Source organism: Cornus florida, unplaced genomic scaffold (assembly GCF_030987335.1).
Source record: "Cornus florida cultivar Cherokee Brave unplaced genomic scaffold, ASM3098733v1 CherokeeBrave_3.0.0_Hap2_Chr06, whole genome shotgun sequence".
In the NCBI taxonomy this organism is placed as follows: Eukaryota; Viridiplantae; Streptophyta; class Magnoliopsida; order Cornales; family Cornaceae; genus Cornus; species Cornus florida.
This window is the reverse complement of record NW_026775576.1, coordinates 99,272,383-99,287,551: the sequence shown is the minus strand read 5'-3', so window position 1 is coordinate 99,287,551 and position 15,169 is coordinate 99,272,383. Positions and strand designations below refer to the sequence as shown.

The window sequence follows — 15,169 nt, the reverse complement described above, 5'->3', positions numbered from 1 at the left end:
TAAGTAAAATGGAGAAGAAAGTTAAGAGAACAGAAGAAGAAGGAAGAGCAAACCTCTATGGCTCGAATAGGGGCAGATGGAAGCAACTGTTCCAATCCCATTCTACCAATAATTTCTTCATCTTTGAGAAACCACATCCCCCTAGCAACTGTTAGTGCAGCAGATGGGTCGGTGATCATAGAATCACCGGAGTGAAGCACCGATTTATCAGCTCTTGAGAAAGAAGGCGTCCAAGGTGCCCCAGTCTCAGACAAAACATATGCTCTGACCTCTTCCTCAGGGTCAGTTTCTTCAGCCTTTTTCCCTTTTCTCTTGGAGAAAGTCTTACTCTTGCCGTAGGAAGGTGGATTGGGCCTAGTCTTCTTCAAATGAGGCTCATCAACCTCTGTCTCATGCTCATTTGATCTGATGACTACCAAAGGCCTATCTTTAACAGCTTTCTTCTTTAGGGCTTTAGCCCTCTGTTTTTCTTCCTCAGTCATTGAGAAGCTGTCAAAGGTCGGTAGAGATAGATCCATGAGGTCTGCAGCTACAGCTCTAGAAACAATTTCCTTAAGGTTTGCCGAAGTAAGCAAATCTTCAATAGAAGGGGGCTCGCACCAAACTTGCTTTTCAAGAAAGGAAAGTCTCTTCTTGGCAGTAGAGGAAGGAAATGTCACTGAAACAAGACCAAGAAATTCATAAATATAAAGAAAGAGTAAGACTCGACATGGGGAACAACCAGAACAATTTTTATGTAGAGAGGGGGCATAATCTATACCTAGCTTCCCAAACTTGCATGGGATTGGGAGCTTGCTCGATTGAGATACAGCCCATTTCCCTTTAGCGGTTATCATCCTCTCTATCCACTTCTTTTCAAAGGAAGGGAGGTTTGTACATATCCTCTGGTGCGAGGAAGAGGTAAAGTAAAAGCGACCAGGTTCGGTCCCGTGCTTGAAAATAGCATAAGTAATCAGCAAGTTAGCAAGAGTCAGATCAAGACTCTCCAGCCTTCGGCGAGCTAGGAATGCCAAGGTTATTCGGAAGAAGTTAGGGTTTACTTGTAGGGGTGCAATCCCTAATTTGTTAAAAACTAAATGATAAAAAGGGTGAAGGGGGAATCGAAAAGCGTTGAGGTGCCCAACAGAGAGGAGCAACTCGTCATCACCGACGCTCTCACCGGCACAAAAATCGGCGCCCTTGGGGTATTCTACAATTTCTACCTCCTCGGGAATCTCAAAATCCTCTATTATGGATTCAATGGAAAACTTAATACGACGAACAGATAAAATTGCATTTCTCTCTTCGTTAGTAAAAACACTATCCGACCCAGAGGTGGATGTCTCAGCCTGGAATGGAGAAATACCCGGCTGATTGGCCGAGTCATTTGCAGATCTAAGGAAGTTAGAAACCCTAAGAGGAGGAACCCTAATGAGGTTAGAAGAAGACGAGAGCATGGATTCAGAATCCGCGATTTCTACATGATCAGGAGTAGTCGAAGTACTCATAATGCAAGATTGACAGAAAAAGATGAAGAACTAACCTGGTGATATGAGAATGTGAAGAACGCAAGGGACGAAACGAGCGCAGTAAGAACAAAAGCAAGTCTAGAAGAAGTCCTTGAGTCATAATAACAATAGACACAACTGGAAACGCCTCATGCAAAAGTGGTAACTGCACAACTTTAATTCCCTTTAATTAGGAGCCGTAGTCCAATTAAAGAGGAATTGGGGGCAAAGTGTGGAGGGAAAAAATCCCCTCTAATAAGATTACTCCACGTCATCACGGATGCAAATCTGTCTTTCAAAGGCCCGTCATGCTCAAGCCCAAATTGAATGTATTCTTAGCCCATGATCACTGTTATTTGCCCTCCAACCTTTATCCAGGCCGAATCAAAAGGTTATTAACCCGATTTGCTAATATCAACATCCGGCCCGTTATTCAAGCCTACCCGGTTAAAGGTATAGCCAGCCCAATTATTCAAGATTGGACAAATCCTATAAGTTGAAGGATTTACTATAGAAGGAAGACTCTGTAATAGGAAGTTCTACACAAAGCAAGTTCTGTGCATAAAAAATTAAATAATAGAAAGAACTCTAATTGTAAAGAAAGTCATACATGGAAAGAATTAGAGGACAAGCAATGCGAGTTCTACCATAATTCTACTACTTCTTTATGTATAAATAGAGACCAAGACCTCCAATAAAAGGGATCCCAAGCGTCCAAACAATTTTACGCTTTTCTATATACTGTTCTTGGTTATTTTTATTGCTGATTGAGTGAGTTGTTTTATTTCTCTTAATCGTTATTGGTTGAGTGAAATTTTGCACCTACAACGGTGATATAGAGGAAGAACAAGGAAGATGAAAAATACGATGAGGTTGATGAATGAGAGAGTCAAAGTCCAGTAGTTAAATAATTGATTTTCTCACAAATTCGAACGTCTTATATACGTTCATATATATGTGTGTAAATCGATTGCAGATCACAACAACTGAGAACGAATCGATTACAGAGAATGGAGTTGATTTTTTTTTTTTTTTTTCTTGAAAAGATACCCTTATTGCGGCAGAAGCGACGGAGTGTGTCGTCGGAGAATGGACACATGGCGAGGTGAGATTGGCTGAGGAGGAGGAGGAGGTGGTGGTGTTCGGCGAGAGGCAGTGCATCGTCTCTGTCCATTGATTTGGGGTTAAAAAAATAATTTATTAATTTTATTGTACTAAGGGTATCTTTGTCATTTTTAATTTTTGCTACGTCACAGACCAATTTTAGGTGGACAAGCTAACGGAACATTGATGGTTGGGGGATTTTTTCCAAAATTGCCATAGTTCAGGGGGTTTACTTAAAAAATAAAAATTCAGGAAGTTTCTTGGGAGAGAGAGTAAAGATCAGGGGTTTTTTTTGCACTTTACCCTCTATATATATATATATATATATATAAGTGTAGTGCCTTCTTCCTCTATAATTAATTACTCTACACTATAATAATGTATTATTGGTGAGATTTGGTTCTTGGACTCAAGTTTCTCGTACAAGGTCTCTATAATTAATTACTCTACACTATAATAATGTATTATTGGTGAGATTTGGTTCTTGGACTCAAGTTTCTTGTACAAGGGCTCTAATTATTATTGATTTGTTGAATTATCAGTCAAAACATATCTGAACAATTCAAATGCGTTAGAAAAAAAACTCTCTCACACGCCGCACTACACATATACGAGTAATATAGAGAGAGAGAGAGAGAGAGAGAGAGAGAGTTGTGCATCGAAGGGTCAACAATTGTTGCAGTTGACAAGGTTGGCTCGAACCGTGGGAATCAAGTCAAGTCGTACCCATGCGACTGTGTCTGTGGGCATAAAATCTACGGAAACTTCCAAACTATAGTCGGACAGGACAATGATAATTATTTTCTGGTAGCCGCTTTCACATTGGAATGAGAAAACGCCCTTTTCTTTACCAGAAGTAGTTACCAGCCTCAACCTAGCTCTGATTTTATGCTGAAAGAGCTTTTAACCCGAACATCGATTAATATTCAAAGCATGTTATAGATGTACATTATGCTTATGCTAAGAATAACACAAATTTTGGACTTCCATCAAACAAAGTGATTAATTTAAGGGTAAAGTGTTAAATGCCTAAATTTTCAAATAATCACCATGAACTAATTTTTGTGCATAAAAATTCCTGAATTATCATATTTAGTTGCAAAATGTTACATTACCTTGACTATTTTTTTATTAATTGACCAAAGTATAATTTCTTATTGAATTACACTTGATCTATTTTTCTTGTTGAAATTAATTATAAAAAAAAATCATACTAATTGATAAAATATTTTTTATTAAATTTACATAAGTTGGCTTTTAATTTTTAAAATTAATTATTTAAATAAAAATCTTAAGTACAAAATTGGAAACAAGGGTAAAATTGTAATTCAGCTTTGAACAGAGACAGATTTGACAAGAAAATCCTAATATATAAAATATTACCTCCAAGGAGCAGACATACACCCACTTCTCTCACAGACCCAGCCCTACAAGTTGGTTTCTCTCAAACCCAGCAATGGTGTCTTCTCTGCCATTCAAGACTCCAATCCTAATCTGCTCAATTTTGTTTTATTCAATTCTTCTACCGAGCACCATAACCTTGTTGCAATCACCATCTCTCACCTCTGCTTTTACAACTCTTAGTAGTAACGAGACTGATAGGCTTGCCTTATTAGCCATCAAAGCTAAGATAACCCAAGACCCACTTGGAATCACCAATTCCTGGAATGATTCAGTCCATTTCTGCAAATGGGTAGGTGTCACTTGTGGTCATCTTCACCAAAGAGTCACTGAATTCAACCTAATTTCCCTTAACTTGGTGGCCACTTTATCACCTCATATAGGAAACCTCACCTTCCTCACTGCTATCAACATTGAAGCCAACAATTTCCATGGTCAAGTCCCTCCTGAAATAGGGAGACTCTTTAGGCTCAGACACCTTAATATCAGCAACAACACGTTTTCCGGTGAGCTACCGGAAAATCTTACTGGCTGCTCTAGCCTGGTTCTCCTCCGAACGGGCTTCAACACATTGACTGGGAAGCTCCCATTTCATATTGGCTCTATGCAAAAGCTAGAGAGAATTCAACTTCACTATAATAGTTTCACAGGTCCAATACCAGAATCTATTGGCAATCTTTCCAATATCATTACTATTTCTGTGTCTGCCAACAATTTCGAAGGAAGCATTCCTGACTCGCTTGGCAGGTTGAAAACGCTGAAATTTCTCGGAATTGGAGTGAATTCGTTGTCGGGTACAATCCCTCCCTCAATTTACAATCTTTCATCTCTCACAAGACTCGCTTTGCCTTATAATCAATTACATGGGACTTTGCCATCAGACTTGGGATTCACTCTCCCTAATTTGTTAGTTCTGAATTTGGGTCACAATCAATTTAGTGGACCTCTTCCAGTGTCCTTATCCAATGTTTCAAATCTGGTTGAATTGGACATTGATACAAGTAATTTCACTGGAAAGGTTTCTACTGATTTTGGGGGCTTACCCAGTCTTTGGTGGTTGGTTCTTTCTTCCAATCCCCTAGGGAAAGGAAAAGCTGATGACTTGGATTTCTTGAAGTCATTGGCTAAATGCAGAGAGCTGAAAGTGTTGGATTTAAGTAATAGTCGGTTTGGAGGGGTCATTCCTAAATCTGTTGCAAACTTGTCACCTAGTCTTTTGACATTAAGATTGGGAGGCAATCAATTGTCAGGAAACATTCCTAGTGGGATAGAAAACCTCTTTAACTTGACCGAACTACAATTGCAGAAAAATAAGTTAACAGGTAGTATTCCCACTAGCATTGGTAACCTGAAGATGCTAGGACGATTGGATTTGTCTGAAAATGAGCTTTCAGGACACATTCCATCGTCTCTGTCTAACATAACTCAATTGTTTGCTCTCTATCTTGAAAAGAACCAATTAATTGGGAGCATTCCTTCTAGTTTTGGGAATTTTAGATACTTGCAAGAGCTAGACCTTTCTCAAAATCGTCTTAATGGTACCATACCCAAAAACGTTATGGGAATTTCCTCCCTAACGATTACCTTGAACCTTGGTCAAAATCAATTGATTGGTCCCCTGCCTTCACAAGTAGGTGAATTGAAAAACCTTGGTTACTTGGATGTTTCTGAGAACCGATTGTCTGGTGAAATTCCCAACAGCATTGGTACTTGTGTGACCTTGGAACGCCTTCGTATGGAGGGTAACTCCCTTGAAGGTTCCATTCCTCTAGCTTTTAGTTCTCTGAGAGGTCTTCAAGATTTAGACCTTTCACGCAACAACTTGTCTGGTGCAATTCCAGAATACTTGGAGCAAATTCCCATCAAGAATTTGAATTTGTCTTTCAACCGTTTTGATGGTGAACTACCAACAAGAGGGGTTTTCAAAAATGCTACTGCAATTTCCGTAGCTGGAAATAGTAAGCTTTGTGGGGGTATACCAGAATTGAAGTTGCCGGCTTGCCTGAATAGTGTCTCTAAGAAAGGAGGCATTTCTCGGGGTCTCAAGCTAATGATCCCACTACTTTCTGGGCTTCTGGTTCTTGTTTTGATCGTGTCACTTCTAATAATTTATCGGTTAAGGAAAACAAAGAGAGAGAAGGAGCCTTCTCTATCAGGTTCATCAAGGAAAGACCTGCTTTTGATGGTAACCTATGAAAGTCTTCTCAAAGCTACAGGGGGGTTTTCTTCGTCAAATTTAATTGGTACTGGTAGCTTTGGCTCTGTGTACAAAGGAGTCATTGATCCAGATGAAACGGTTGTTGCAGTGAAGGTACTATACCTACAGCAGAGAGGAGCTTTGAAGAGCTTCATGGCTGAGTGTGAAGCCTTAAGAAACATCCGGCATAGAAATCTTCTGAAAATCTTAACTGCATGCTCTAGTATTGATTTTCAAGGCAATGATTTCAAAGCATTAGTCTATGAGTTCATGCCAAATGGGAGTTTGGAGAGTTGGCTACATCCAAATCCAAGAGCAGAGGTCTTGAATGATGATCTGAGGATATTAGGCCTTCTCCAAAGGGTAAATATTGCCATTGATGTGGCTTCTGCACTAGATTATCTTCACCACCATAGCCACAAGCCTATTGCTCATTGTGATTTGAAGCCTAGCAACATTCTTCTCGACAATGAAATGACTGCTCATGTAGGTGATTTCGGGTTAGCAAGGTTCATTCTAGAAGCCATGGATAGATCTCATCCAAATCAAAGCAGCTCGGTTGGTTTAAAGGGAACTATTGGTTATGCTGCACCAGGTGACCCTATTTCTTCTCTTTCTTGCCACATTCTTGCTGTTTTGAACCTTTATAAAGTACATGTTTCTAAATATCAGTCTATTAAATGAATATAGTACTTACATATGCATCAAAAACAAATTACTACTCTACATATTGTATACTTGTAGAGAGCTGTGTAATTTGTTCTAACAATTTCAAGTTACAATTGAGTTTTGTAGAGTATGGCATGGGAAGCAAAGTGTCAACATATGGTGATATTTACAGCTATGGTATCCTTCTGTTAGAGATGTTTACAGGAAAGAGGCCCACTGATGGAATGTTCAACGAAGGATTGAATATCCATACTTTTGTGAAGATGGCACTGCCTGAACGAATAGCGGAGATTTCAGATCCAATAATTCTACCTGGTGGAGGAGGAGAAGAAGAAGATGATGATGCTGAGGAAATTTGCGCGGACAGTGATTGCATGGGACAAATGAAAGTAGATCAAGTGAAGGAATGTTTGGTTTCTGTCCTCAAGATTGGAGTTGCTTGTTCAGTGGAATTGCCTAGAGAGCGAATGGATATTAAAGATGTCGTCAAAGAACTGCAATTGATCAGAGCCATTGTTCTTGCTCTGGGATGATATTCAACTCAATCAGCCTGTAAAGCTCTATTTTAATTAGCCAGAAGGTTTTTTTATCTGCCAAATTAACTAGAAAACATATGAATATATTCTCTCAGTGGGAATGTTATGGAGTCTGGCCCTCAACAGGCCTTTAGCTGATTCACAATATAGTGAGAGGTTTGGGAGTGAGGGTTTGAGAGCAGTCACTCAGTGCAAAATAATGTCAATGGTTAAAAATTCCTTTTTAATACTTTTTGATTTGATCAATATAGATAACGTATAATTGTACTATAATTAATTGTACCCAATCATTTTGATTTACAACTAAAGTTTGTGCTTTTGTTCTGGAGAAATCTGATTAGAACTCTTTCTTATTGGAGAACTAGATTTGAAAATTATTCTAGTCATTTATCTACAGTGATTTGAAGTTTATGGTTCAACTGCAAAAGAAAAAAGAAATTCTCAAGTAATTTCAGGTTTTGCATGTTACTTCCACATTTTCCAAATATCTTTGTAAAACACTTTATAGACAACCAAACGCCTGAAAATGCTGACATAAAAAGATAATAATACTAATAACATAAAACAAATGGAAAGCAAATATGTAAAACAAGTAGTTTGTACCATGCTGATTTTTGTATACTTCATCGATCTATTGAACCAAACACATCTTCAAGTGCGCATGGATCTTCTCAAGCTGTTGTAGTGAGATTGACTACTCGAGTGATACTAATGCAGGGAATTTGAAGAGTAGAGTTTAGCTAAAGTAGTTGTTGATGCTAGACAATAACAATATTTTTTGTTTTGGCCACTCAGAATGCTAGATCTAACTTTTTCAGTAGATACACCAAATCAATATTCTTGTCATTCCTTGCCTATAACCTCAAATTAAACACGTGTAATGATGAAAGAAGCATAAAATGAATAAATCACTGCCCTATTTAAGTCTTCTTTCATTCTTTTTCTTAGACCTGAGAAATAAGTCTCTGATTGCACTCATTCTGTTGAAAACCACATCCATTGTCATCCTATCCTTTGGTAATATTTTTTGTTTTGGCCACTCAGAATGCTAGATCTAACTTTTTCAGTAGATACACCAAATCAATATTCTTGTCATTCCTTGCCTATAACCTCAAATTAAACAGGTGTAATGATGAAAGAAGCATAAAATGAATAAATCACTGCCCTATTTAAGTCTTCTCTCATTCTTTTTCTTAGACCTGAGAAATGAGTCTCCGATTGCATTCATTCTGTTGAAAACCACATCCATTGTCATCCTATCCTTTGGTAATGAATTAGAACAAGAAACTCCAGGTGAAGGATTGTTTAAGACCTGTATGAGTGTGTGTATATAAACTTTCTCAGTAGGTAAAGCAAATCAATATTCATATCATTCCTTACATAATATCACAAGTTGTACAAGTGCAATGATGAAAGAAGCAAAATTTGAAGAAAATCACAGCCTCATCTAAGTCTTTTTCCATTTTGTTTCTTAAACCTAAGAAATGAGTCTCTAATTACATTCATTCTGTTGACCACCACATTCATTGGCATTCTATCCCTTGGTAATGAATTAGAACAAGAAACTCCAATTTTCATCACGGAAACCAAGCATTCCTCCATTCTGCTCCTAGAGCTGTCCTGGAGTTCATTGTTGTTCATTGCTGCTTCTTCTTCTATTTCATTGGCTTCTTCAGTCTCATCTAAGTTGTTTTCTTCCTCAAAGAACAGTGAAGGGTCTACTGTGTCCAGGACACGTTCAGGCAAAGCCATTGCAACGAACTTGTGAATGTTTAAGCCATCTTTGAACATGTCATCGGTTGGTCTTTTGCCCATAAACATCTCTAGCAAGAGTATTCCATAGCTATAAACATCTCCAAGGGTGGACACTTGATCACCCATACCACACTCTGAGATTCAATAATCAACTGTCACGAGGATATCTAAACATATACATTTTCCAAAATATAATTGGAAAGGCACAGGTATTATTGATCACAAGATACACTTGCTTATATGATAAGGTAATTTGTTTAAGCCTCCAGTGGCGTTTGAATTTAACAGGGTTAATGTAATGATCCTCATTTTAATCATTTTTATTTTAGTATTGTCTCGTTTTGTGTGTCTAACACCGTGGAATGTGTCGGGTGAGTTGTGAAAGTTGGTTGGGACATTTCCTTGAGTTCAGGATTCTTGAAAATGTATTGGTTACTATTTCGGCATTTTTCCATGGGTGAGTTGTGAAGGTTGGTTAGGAAATTTCCTTGAGTTCAGGACTTTTGAAAATGTATTGGTTATTATTTCGGCATTTTTCCATTTGTTGGGTCAGGAGGTCCCAGGCTACCGGTGTTGTTGTGCACGGGATTGTGTTTCGGGGCCAATGTTGTGAAGTCTGTGTACATAATTGTGTGTGTGTGGTGTGTGATTTAAATGAAAAAGAAAAAGAGAAAAGAAATATAAAATAAAGTGGGACCCACATCACTTTTTAAGTGATTTGTGAGACCAAAATTGGTCTCTGTTGCTCTCTCTCTCTCCCGACTGCTCTTGGTTTCTCCTTTTTTTTTTTTTTTCTTTTTTCTTTTCTTTTCACTTCAACTTCCATTGTTGATTGCTCCTTCATCTTTTGTCGGATTGAGGTGCCGTTTGAGGCGAAGCGAAGCTTGAGGCGAAGCGAAACTTGTAGCGAGCTCTACGCATCCATACTATCAATTTCCAGATTTGAGTCTTCCTTGGAGCTTGAATTTGGAGGACCTATTCTAGGGATTTCGGCTTGGATTGTGAGGTAGGGACATCTTAAGCCACGGAATCTTGCTCTATAATGAATCATGCTCCTCTATGTGTGTTATATCATGTTTAATTGTTGTTGATTTTGATTAAAATAATTTAATTGACAACATGCTAGTTATGTAAATGTGTAAAACATAGTTGAATGAAAAGTAAGTCTATGTGATGGTTGTTTACATTTTTTTTTGAGGTTACTAACATGCTATAATGATGCCATGAGAACATGCTTATTTATTATTGTGCTAAGTTCCCATTTGTCATTATATTGAGATCATGACATGAGCCTACATCTCATTGGGTTGCATGAAAAAGGGAAGTGGTTGTCTTGAAATGAAAATGGGGATTTGGGAATGAATGTTTTGGAAAAAAAAAAAAAAAAAAAAAAAATTTGGTTTTGACAAACCCGGTCGCTGCGGGGTTACCAACGGCCCGGAGGTTAATGTAGCCTAGGGAGGACTAGGGAGAGTACACTAGGGTGGTTGAGCTATTCGGGCCCCTCGACGGTGCCACGGGGTCACCAAGGGCCTAGGGACGGTAACCAATCCTCCTCTCGTCGCGGCGGGGTTACCAATGGGGGTTACATTAACTTTGAACGTGATGGTTTTGAGAATGAAAACAGGGAGTGACTTTAGCATGCATTTCATCTCACTCCATTTGCATTTGTGTGTGATTGAATTTGACTTGTACTTGTGATTATTTTTCCCCTTCAATGCATGTCCCCAATCTCCCATTGGCCTATGCTTTATTTGGATTCACTAGGACACAAGAATTGTGTCTTAAGTGTCACCTGCTGAGCTATATGCTCACCCCTATATCTATATATATTTTTTTCAGGTCTTGGAAAGGAACTGGTGGATGACAACCCACCTCAAGCTTGAACGGCGTTAGAAGTCCACTTTTGTATCTTTGTATATTCCCCATTATTTTGTAAAACACTAGACGTGCAAAGATGTATAATTATTTTGTGGAACTTTGTCATGTAATATAACTAAAGTATTGATGATGTTTTGGATGGGGATTTGATAGTATGCAACTTGTTGATGAATGGATGGATAATCCTAGTTTGAAGCATTGTCTAGATTAGTTAGTTGTATTATTATCTTTTGTTGCTGTGAATTCGGAATTTGAGCCATGACAGGTTAAAAATGAAATTAAACAGGTTGTGATAGGCCTATTTTTAGGGGAGGTCATGCCGAATTTTTTTTGTTTAAAAAGTATTAGTTTTGAGTCGTCACAAATTTGGTATCAGAGCCAAGGTTCAAAAACCTTTAGGACGACGGGTAGAGGCCTATTTAGGGTCACATGGAATGTTGTTTGTGTTGCTTACTTGACTACTTGCTACGTGATATTTTACTTAAATGAGCATGCTTAATTGCCTATGTGCTTACTGCTTACTTGTTTATGTTAAAATGTTTCTTGCATAGTCTTGCATGCTAAGTGTTGTATGGTATCAATTCTTGTTGAGTCGTCCACAGTCTTAGTGTTATGTTTCTGAATCGTTTTCTCGTTTTATAGCACGATGTCACGGCGTGAGGAACCTAGAGAAGTTGGCCCTAGGCCAACAAGGGGTGATGTTGGTGAGAGCTCCAGCTCCAATCCGGAGGAGCTAAATGATGAGAACATGCTTCTTAGGGACTTGATTCCCCCAAGAGCTGTTTCCCCAAGAAGAGAGAATGTTGAAACACCCGTACCCGTAGAAGTGGGTGAAGGTTCTGTGGCACTGGAGTTTAATCGTTTGTTGCAAAATGTCGTGAGGGCAACGATTGCTGCTCAGTCGCAGTCGGCACCACAACCTACAGTTCAAGTTGAGGAGACGCCAGCTCAGAAGCGTCTCAAGATCATAAAAGGGTTTTCTCAGTTGATGCCGGTATTGTTTCAGGGCAGTGTGGATCCAATGGTAGCAGATGACTACTTGGATCAAGTTGAAACCCAACTAACCTCAATGGATATGACAGAGGATCACTTGAAGATCATCCTAGCAATTTACAAGTTTACTATGGATGCCAAGGTTTGGTGGAAGTCGATCACCAACCAGTACAAGATTGAAGAGATGAGTTGGGACAGGTTCAAGGAGCTGTTTTATGAGAAGTATTTTTCGCTTTCCAAAAGATGGGAGTTACAAGACTAGTTTCATAATCTTATTTAAGGGAGCATGTCAGTGGCGGAGTATGAGAACAAGTTCACCTCACTCTCCCGTTTTGCTTCAGAAGTGGTGAGAGATGAAGCTAATAAGACTCGGAAGTTTGTTTCCGGTCTTAATGATCGGATGAGGCCATTGATCATGGCACAGTTCATTAAGGTTTATTCTGAAGCAGTGGAAAGGGCTTTGATGTTGGAGGCTGATAATAAAGAGAAAGATGCAAGAAGAGAACAATGGAAGCAAAAGAGGGGTGCAGGGCTATCTTCAGAGGGATCTTCTTGGAAGAAGAACAAGGGTGGTTCATCTCAGTTTCAGGGACAACAGTTTACAAGATCTGCTCCTTCCACTCCTATGCTAGCTGGATCTGACAGGAGTGCAGTTGTTTGTTATCAGTGTCAGCAGCCTGGGCATTACAAGTCCAGTTGTCCGATGAGATCGTTTTCAGTTTCGTCAGCTCCGAAGGCTTGTTATGGGTGTGGCCAGCAGGGTCACTTGATTCGTGATTGTCCAGGCCAGGGAGCAGGCACAGGTAGTGGCAGGGGGTCATGACAGAGGCCGTCTCAGTCGGCTACAGTTCAGTCAGGTTTCAAACCGCCACCACCACAGCCTGCCATGTCTTCACAGGGTTCACGATCAGTTAGGAGGGATACTCCTACTATGTTAGTGCAGCAGTCAGGTGTTCAGGTTGGCAGTCCTCAGGCACAGGTACCACAGGGACGTGTTTTTGCACTGGCACAAACCGATGCATCTTCTGGACCGTCAGTTCTTCGAGGTATATTTCCAGTGTTTGGTTGTTGGGCTCGTGTTTTGTTTGACTCTGGTGCATCTCATTCTTTCATTTCATCATCATTTGCACTTGCATCGGGGTTGGAAGTTAGTTTCTTGGAACGGGCATTGAGTGTTGATACGCCAGTTGGGGTTTTAGTGTCTTTGACCCGAATTGTGCGGGAGTGTCCCATTGTGATAGTCGGGCGGACTTTCGTGTTTGACCTTATCCTCCTGGAGATGACTAGCTTTGATGTCATTCTCGGGATGGATTGGTTGGCTTCATTTCATGCCACGATCGACTGTTACAGAGGAAGGGTTACAGTTTGCACTTCCGAGGGAGACTGTTTCTTTTTCGTGGGAGATCGGAGTGATTCTCACATTTCATCGTTTTATGGAATTCGTGGACGGAGTCGTGGTGATTACTTTTTGGCTAGCCTTATAGCCGAAGATGATGATGTTGTGGAAAAATATTATCCTGCAGTTGTTCGTGATTTTCTGGATGTGTTTCCGGAGGATTTGACAGAGTTGCCTCCACACCGAGGAGTGGAGTTCTCTATTGATTTGATGCCAGGTACCGCGCCGATTTCTATGGCACCATATCGAATGGCCCCAGTTGAATTGGAAGAATTAAAGAGGCAGCTTGAAGATTTGAGGATGAAAGGTTTCATCCGACCGAGTGTGTCACCGTGGGGCACACCGGTCTTATTTGTTAAGAAGAAAGATGGATCTTTGAGGTTGTGCATTGATTACCGGAAGTTGAATCATGCCACCATCAAGAACAATTATCCTTTGCCAAGGATAGATGATTTATTTGATCAGTTGAGGGGAGCCAGTTGTTTCTCCAAGATTGACTTGAGGTTTGGCTACTATCAGTTGCGGGTTAGGGATGAGGATATCCCGAAGACAACATTCTGTACATGGTATGGACACTATGAGTTCCTTGTTATGCCTTTTGGCTTGACTAATGCGCCAGCGGCATTCATGGACTTGATGAACCGCGTCTTTCACGATTACTTGGACCAGTTTGTGGTAGTTTTCGTGGATGACATTCTTGTGTACTCACGGACTCGGGAAGATCACGAGGTCCATTTGAGTATTGTTTTACAGATTTTGCGGGAGCACCGATTGTATGCCAAATACGAGAAATGTGAGTTTTGGCTACAGGAGGTGAAGTTTTTGGGGCATGTTGTTTCAAAAGGTGGAGTATCAGTTGATCCATCAAAGGTTGAAGCAGTTTTGACTTGGGAGCGACCCAAGAATGTGTTTGAGATCCGCAGTTTTCTTGGTTTAGCGGGTTATTATCGGAGATTTGTGAAGGATTTCTCCCGTTTGGCAGCTCCTATGACCCGTTTGACCCGGAAAGGGGTCAAGTTTGTCTGGAATAAGGCCTGTGATTCATCTTTTCAGGAGTTGAAGACGAGATTGACTACAACGCCAGTGTTGGTGATACCTGAGCGTGGTTTGGGTTATGTGATCTATTGTGATGCTGCACGTGACGGGTTGGAATGTGTGTTGATGCAGGATGGTAGAGTAGTGGCTTATGGGTCTCGACAGTTGAAGACTCACGAGTACAACTACCCTACTCATGACCTGGAGTTAGCGGCAGTTGTATTTGCCTTGAAGTGTTGGAGACATTACTTGTATGGTGAGAGATTCGAGGTATTTTCAGATCACAAAAGTCTCAAGTACCTTTTTTTCCAAAAGGACTTGAACAACAGACAGAGACGATGGGTTGAGTACTTGGAAGATTACAACTTTGATTTGCAGTATCATCCGGGCAAGGCAAAAGTTGTAGCTGATGCCTTAAGCAGAAAATCTCATGGAACTTTGTCCAGTTTAGCTATTCGGAAGTGGAAGATGCTTGAAGATCTGGCAGAGATGGGATTACAGTGTTTTGATGATGATGGTTACAGTGAGTCGGCATTCTTATTTAGTCTTGTGGCTCAGCCTACTCTTGTTGTACGAGTGATTGAGTCACAGAGACAGGACCCGGACTTAGATGTCATCCACGCTTTGATCTCTAGTGGTGAGACAGTGAAAGATTGGGCCTTGCATGCAGATGGGGGTCTACGGTTCAGGGGTTTGTTGGTGGTTCCCACAGTAT

At 40.1% G+C, this 15,169-nt stretch overlaps 2 protein-coding genes and 1 long non-coding RNA gene across 4 annotated transcripts; all 3 read left to right on the top strand.

The window, feature by feature from the left end:
- The first annotated feature begins 4,007 nt into the window (after positions 1–4,007).
- LOC132313278 (probable LRR receptor-like serine/threonine-protein kinase At3g47570) lies at positions 4,008–7,745 on the top strand. Of its 2 annotated transcripts, none has more exons than XM_059811976.1 (2): positions 4,008–6,784; positions 6,985–7,745. In XM_059811976.1, exons 1-2 carry the CDS (start codon positions 4,048–4,050, stop codon positions 7,389–7,391), a joined length of 3,144 nt encoding a protein of 1,047 aa, XP_059667959.1. In that variant the 5' UTR covers positions 4,008–4,047; the 3' UTR covers positions 7,392–7,745. The 2 variants fall into 2 exon arrangements, with proteins under 2 accessions (XP_059667959.1, XP_059667960.1); XM_059811977.1 differs by lacking the exon at positions 6,985–7,745 and having other exon boundaries at positions 4,008–6,552; positions 6,680–6,753.
- A 2,018-nt stretch (positions 7,746–9,763) lies between these two features.
- Positions 9,764–11,185, top strand: LOC132313281 (uncharacterized). Its single transcript, XR_009483407.1, has 2 exons — positions 9,764–10,155; positions 10,992–11,185. It is a non-coding gene; the product is annotated as an uncharacterized LOC132313281 (long non-coding RNA).
- A 1,253-nt stretch (positions 11,186–12,438) lies between these two features.
- Positions 12,439–12,846, top strand: LOC132314708 (uncharacterized). Its single transcript, XM_059813534.1, has one exon. It carries the CDS (start codon positions 12,439–12,441, stop codon positions 12,844–12,846), a length of 408 nt encoding a protein of 135 aa, XP_059669517.1.
- The last annotated feature ends 2,323 nt before the right edge of the window (positions 12,847–15,169 follow it).